Source organism: Haliotis cracherodii, unplaced genomic scaffold, assembly GCF_022045235.1.
Source record: "Haliotis cracherodii isolate W230 unplaced genomic scaffold, xgHalCrac1.p SCAF_46, whole genome shotgun sequence".
NCBI lineage: Eukaryota > Metazoa > Mollusca > Gastropoda > Lepetellida > Haliotidae > Haliotis > Haliotis cracherodii.
The window spans coordinates 495,561-502,437 of NW_027266304.1; the positions used below are offsets into that span (position 1 = coordinate 495,561).

General features: G+C 40.9%; 1 protein-coding gene across 1 annotated transcript; it reads left to right on the forward strand.

The window, feature by feature from the left end:
- The first annotated feature begins 1,111 nt into the window (after window positions 1-1,111).
- On the forward strand, window positions 1,112-6,457 carry LOC139441852 (uncharacterized). The gene has a single exon (XM_071222595.1). The coding sequence runs from the start codon at window positions 1,112-1,114 to the stop codon at window positions 6,455-6,457; it is 5,346 nt and encodes a 1,781-aa protein (XP_071078696.1).
- Window positions 6,458-6,877: the final 420 nt, after the last annotated feature.

Here is a 6,877-nt window from a genome sequence, read left to right on the forward strand (position 1 = left end):
ACTGCACTGTATTATAAATCTCCCGCACGTTTCCGGACGTCTGATGAAATCTCCCGGACATTTCCGGACGTCTGATGAAACCTCCCGGACGTTTCCGGACGTCTGATGAAACCTCCCAAGGAAATACGTTATTAGGGGCAGATGTACATTAGATGTTATTGATCTGTTCTGACAACTGGAAAATTGATTATTGCTTCTGTAAAACTAGAGTACCCCAGAACAGTGTGTTAGTCAAATATTTCTTTTTATAGTTAGTTCTACAAGTTCCAGGATTTTTCCAATCTCGCCACTCATTGGATGTGATTACGTCGAATACCTTTAGCAGGGTTGGTTGAAATGACATTTGAATCTAAAATAACTAATAATTAATTTCATTTATGTCAAGAAAGACATATTTAAGTTTGCCGGTTTGATCAAGCCGTTTTGGTATATGTACTGTGCCCCAAAATAATGAGGACTCCCTGTTGTGTTTTGCGAGCTCCAGCGATGAGCGTGAGTGACCCGCGATGGTCAAATGTGTGAGAATTTCTGTGTGTTGCAGAGAGTTAGCGGCTGAGCACTAATCTTCAGGTATGAAATACTGTTTTTTGTTTAATATATTATCATGTCATAAATGCAAGGTTTGGAAATACGTCAACTTTATTGATAATTCGTTTTGCATTTTTCAAAGCGCGTGTTGTTCGATTTTCAATCATCTTTGAGTGCTCAAAATATAAGCTGGAAGTATTTATAATGTTTTCAAGTATTGTTATATCCCCTAAATGGTATAACTATTCTTTGTTGCGTAAATATCAGTCAAAGAAAATGTTTATTTACAGTAAATGTGAATTTGTAGCGAGTTGAATTTAAGGAGAAATCCTTGTTTCAAAATGAAATGTAACCTTTATTGGGGATGATTTTGGGTGAACATTATGAATGTTTGAATACTTTTCAAGAACTTAAATTGATTTATTTGCTTTATTATCACTAAAGAGTATATTTAATTTACTCTTCAGAACATATTTAATGTTACGAAGAACTCAGCCAATAAAGAGTGGTGAACACTACCTTCTCTTCATCATTTGTACCAAAACTTTCTGAAGATTACTTGAAGAGTTGGTACAGAGAAGAAATGAGTGATTCAGATGAATTAGCATTGGAACTTGATGGAGTTGGACAGTTGTGGAATGGAAGTTCACAAGAGGCTGAAGGTGTAGGTGTTACCAATGTAAAAGAGAGAATGCAGATTGTGAAAGCAAAGAGAAAGGTGATTAAAGGGAAAATTACCAGAACTATAAATAGACTTAAAGACAACATGCAAACTAAAATGGTGAAAAAAAGAAGAATTTTAAAGGAGTTAGAAGAACTCACAGCTGATTATACAAAGGCATGTGAATTACATGGAGAACTGTATGAGTATACAGAAGAGGCAAAAGTTGCAGGTTTAGATAAATGGGAGTCAGATCTAACCAATGATATTTATGGAATAGAAGAATTAGCAGAGGATTATCTAGCATCACTTGACATCACAGAAAATGAAACAGAGACTGTGTCAAAGGGAAAGGGTAAATCTGTCAAGGTTCAAAGTGGTCCTTCAACATCATTTCAAGCTGATGAAGATGATGACAGTGCATCTTATAAAGATAATGCATCTCAGGATGACAATACATCTCTTGCTGGATCAAGTGAAGGATTTGATGGGTGGATAACTTCACTGAAGGAGTATCAAGAGACTAAACACTGTCTAAGCAACACCCCGAACATGAGTTTAGCGGAGGCATTGATCAAGATTGAAGCCAGTAGGGACATACCTAATATCACTCTTCCTAAATATTCAGGGGATCCTTTGGAATATGTGAATTTCATGGAAAGATTCAAAATTCATATCCATGATAAAGCACATTTAACAGATGCCATGAGACTGGTACAATTAAAGATGCATCTGACTGGTGAGGCTGAGAGGGCCATTGCAGGACTTGGATCTAGTGGCACCATGTACGCTACTGCCTTAAAAATGTTAAAGGAACAGTTCGGCCAGGAAAGTTATATTGCAAGAGCATATGTGAACAAGCTGACTAAGGGGAACAGAATACAGGGACGAGAGGCACTGCGAGATTTCTCCTTAGATCTGATCAATTGCATAGCAACTTTAACACGGATGGTTTCCTTTGCAGATATAAACGCAAATGATAATTTGCGGCAGGTAGTAATGCGTATGCCAGGGTACCTTATTGATAGATGGAAAGTGAAGGCATCTGATATCAGAGAAAGAGGTGAACGGCCGTCAATTCGCCATATCAGTGATTTTATCAGAAAACGGGTAAAAGCAGAGTTCGACCCAGACTTTGGGGATTTGGAAAGAAGAAGTGATTCCAGAAGGATAAAGGGGTTATATTCTCATCAGCAGATGAAGAGGGGGCCCATATGTTACCTTTGTTCTGAAGAACATAGAATCTCAGATTGCCCAACATTCACAGATTGTACTGTTCCAGAGAGGACTCAGAAGGTTCGAGACCTACGTCTGTGTTTTGGCTGTCTTGTCAGAGGCCATATTACAAGAGACTGTAAGACCAAGAAGGCCTGCCGAATCAACGGATGTTCACGTACACACAACAAGATGTTGCATTTTGACCCACAGGTGGCCAGTTCTATCATTGATACAAATAGTATTCTCCCAGTGGTCAGGGTGATGTTTAAATCCTCAAATGGTAGGACCAGGGAAGGTAACGTCCTAATAGATGGAGGTGCAGGAACCACAATCATTCGCAAAGAATTTGCAAAATCACTTGGTCTCCAGGGTAACAAGGAAAGACTTGATCTATCACTTGTAGGATGTGAGAAACTTGAGAACATTAACAGTCGCAGATTGAAATTTTGGATTTCTTCCCTTGAAAGCAGTGAGGCATTTGAAGTAGAAGCTTATGAGATTGATAAGACTGTTTTGAATGTTAAGCCCTTGGATAGAAACTGGTTGAGATCATTCTCACATCTTAACAACATCGAATTGTCGCACAAGGCGGGACCTATTGATCTCATCTTGGGAGTTCAGTATTCTCACTTGCATGCTGAAGAAGAGGTTCGTCAAGGTCTTCCATTTGATCCGATCGGAAAGAAGAGCAAGCTTGGATGGTATGTTATGGGTCCAGACAAAACTCAACGTTCAGTGATATGCTCAGTGAACTTTGTTGAGAAACTTAATCTTGACAAATCCTATCAGTTTGAAACATTGGGGGTACAAGCTCCAAATTGTAAATGTTCTGTTGAAGTACTCTCAAGCGAGGATCGAGTAGCACTCAAACTGATGAAAGAATCGTGTCGCAAGGTTCAGGACAGATACGAGATTGGTCTTCCTTGGAAGAAGAACCCTGCCTTACTTCCAAACAACTATAATGTAGCCTATAGAAGACTTGTGTCTCTTGAGAAGAATCTCCTGAAGAATGACCAAAAGGCTAAAATGTATTGTGATGCTGTGAATGAGTATGAGCAGAAAGAATGGGCAGAAAAGATTGATGAACCCAATGTGAAAACTAGTGGTTTCCCAGTTTACTATCTTCCACACCATGGAGTTTATAGACCGGACAAGCCCAGTACCCCATTGAGAGTTGTGTTTGATCCGGCGTGTGTGTGTGATGGTGTATCCCTCAACTCATATCTGTATAAGGGTCCAGGTCTCATTGGGAACTTGCTGAGTGTTCTTCTGAGGTTTCGAGAGGACAGAGTTGCTATAGTTGGAGACATCTCCAAGATGTATCTTCAGATCAGGTTGAGAGAGAGTGACACTCATTTACACAGATTCCTATGGAGAGACTTAGAGGTGGATAGAGAGCCGTCAGTGTACAGATTGCTCAGAGTGGCTTTCGGTGATAAGTCCTCTCCAGACATGGCAAGTTATGTAATGCTTCGAATTGCTGAAGAGAATGAGGACAGATTTCCTGATGCATCAGCAATTTTGAGAGACGACCGGTATATGGACGATCTGATTCATTCGTGTGAAACCCCAGGAGAGGCTACGAAGAAAATCAATGAGGTTAATGCTGTGTTAGCCACTGGACAGTTTCAGATCAAAAAGTGGTTTTGTTCCTCGCAGTTGGTTCGTGAACAGAGTAGAGAAAATCAACCACAATCGTCTACGTCTGTCAGTCTTGATGGTGAAGAAATCAAGACCTTGGGTATTCGATGGAATCCGGATACTGATAATCTGAGTTTTGCAGTCAAGAATCTGGTTGTAGAAAAATACACTAAGAGACAAGTATTATCCAGAATGTCAATGTTGTACGACCCACTTGGACTAGCTTTAGCAATCACGATCAAAGCCAGAGTAGCTATGCAGGATATCTGGCGTCAGAAATCGTTGGATTGGGATGATGAGTTACCCAAAGAAATGTATGGTCAGTGGTCGAACCTGTTTCAGGAACTGCAAAGGTTGAGAGATGTTCAGTTTCCACGTTGTTTGAAACCTCCTGATTCCGTGAACACAACAACTCTACACGTCTTTGCAGACGCAAGCATGAAAGCCTATGGAGCTGCAGCATATCTCACATGTGCAACAGAAAATGAGACTTCAACAAAGTTGATTATGGCAAAGGCTAGAGTTGCGCCACTGCATCAGACAACAATACCGAGATTGGAGCTTATGGCAGCATTGATTGCTTCAAGGTTGGCTACAACGATCAAAAGAGAAATCAGACAGAAGCTGTCAAATGTGATATTGTGGACAGACTCACAAATTGTGCTTCATTGGATCAGAGCAGAATCAATAACATTCAAAGCCTTTGTTGGTGTCCGCATAGCCGAGATACAATCTCAGTGGAATCAGACACACTGGAGATATGTGCCAACATATTGGAATCCTGCAGATGATCTTAGCAGAGGAATTTCTGTGGAGGAACTGAATGGCAGCTGGATGAATGGGCCAGAATTCTTGAAGTTACCAGCTAATGAGTGGCCCACCCAGCCATGTGATGCAGCAACTACTGAATCCAGTGAGGAGAAAAGGAAGTGTCCAGCTATTGCTGCTTGTGCACCAATCAACCCTGTCATAGAAGCAGATAAGTTTTCATCATGGCAACGACTTCTGCGAGTTACAGCATACTGCCTAAGGTTTGTCAGGAAACTCAAGGATAAGATACACAAGGTTTCACAACTAGGGGATAATGCTATAACAGTGAGTTGTGAAGAGATGAAAGCAGCTGAATTGTATTGGATCAAGTGTGTCCAACGTGGAATGAATGATTGGAAGAGTGACTTCTGTGATCTAGCTCCCTTTGAGGAAAAGGGTATTGTTCGAGTAGGAGGTAGACTCAGACATTCTCCACTGCAGTATGATCAGATTCATCCAGTACTATTGTCTCCAGGTCACCATGTATGCAGATTGATAATGTGTGATGTTCATGTGCAAATGGGTCATGCTGGTCCAGAGAGAACATTGTGCGAGAGTAGGAGATATTTTTGGATTGTGCGCGGGCGGAACCTAGCCAAGAGTATTGTGAGAAATTGTGTTGTGTGCAGGAAGTTACGTCAGCCTGGTCATACCACTCTGATGGCTGACTTGCCTCCAGAAAGATTGCTTCCATTCTCACCACCATTCCATGTAACAGGAGTTGATCTCTTCGGACCAATGTCAATCAAGTATGGTAGGAACAAAACCCAAAAGGTATGGGGAGCAATCTTCACGTGCGCGAATGTGAGAGCGGTTCACTTAGAGATAGTGGATGGATTGTCTACTCAGGCATTTCTACAAGCATTGCGTCGTTTTGTATCAAATCATGGATGGCCACACACAGTTATTTCTGATAATGGCACATCGTTTGTTGGAACCGAGAGAGAACTTCGTACCCTATTCAGAGAAGGCAAACAACAAATGATGGACTTTGCATTGCTGCACAGAATCAATTGGAAGTTCATCACGCCTTTGAGCCCACACCAAGGTGGACTCTATGAAAGTTTGATTAAACAAGTGAAAAGATCTCTGAAGGTCATCATCGGTCAACAGATTCTCAGCTGGAATGAGTTATCAACTGCATTTGCAGAAGTGAAAGGTTTGCTGAACGCAAGACCTTTGTATTATACAGCACAGGATCCTAATGATCCACAAGCCCTAACACCCAACCACTTCCTGTTAGGGAGAGCGTCCATAAATGTTCCACAAGGACCGTTCCAGGAGACAAAGAACCTACATAAAAGGTTTGAATATGTGCAGATGCTGGTGAAGCAGATTTGGAAGAGGTTTCTACGAGAGTATCTACCAACTCTCATGCGTAGGAGCAAGTGGCGTACACAGGGGAGACAACTCCAGATAGGAGATATTGTTCTGCTCATGGACAACAATGCACCAAGAGGAAAATGGGACTTGGCAAAAATCGTTGATTTATTTCCAGGAAAGGATGGTATTATCAGAAATGTCAGAGTTCGCACCAAGAACGGTGAATACAACAGATCAGTACAGAAATGCTGTCTGATCCTGGAATATTTCACATAGACTGTTTTCAGATGGCACTTGGTTGCCCCCGGAGGATTTGGTTGAAATGACATTTGAATCTAAAATAACTAATAATTAATTTCATTTATGTCAAGAAAGACATATTTAAGTTTGCCGGTTTGATCAAGCCGTTTTGGTATATGTACTGTGCCCCAAAATAATGAGGACTCCCTGTTGTGTTTTGCGAGCTCCAGCGATGAGCGTGAGTGACCCGCGATGGTCAAATGTGTGAGAATTTCTGTGTGTTGCAGAGAGTTAGCGGCTGAGCACTAATCTTCAGGTATGAAATACTGTTTTTTGTTTAATATATTATCATGTCATAAATGCAAGGTTTGGAAATACGTCAACTTTATTGATAATTCGTTTTGCATTTTTCAAAGCGCGTGTTGTTCGATTTTCAATCATCTTTGAGTGCTCAAA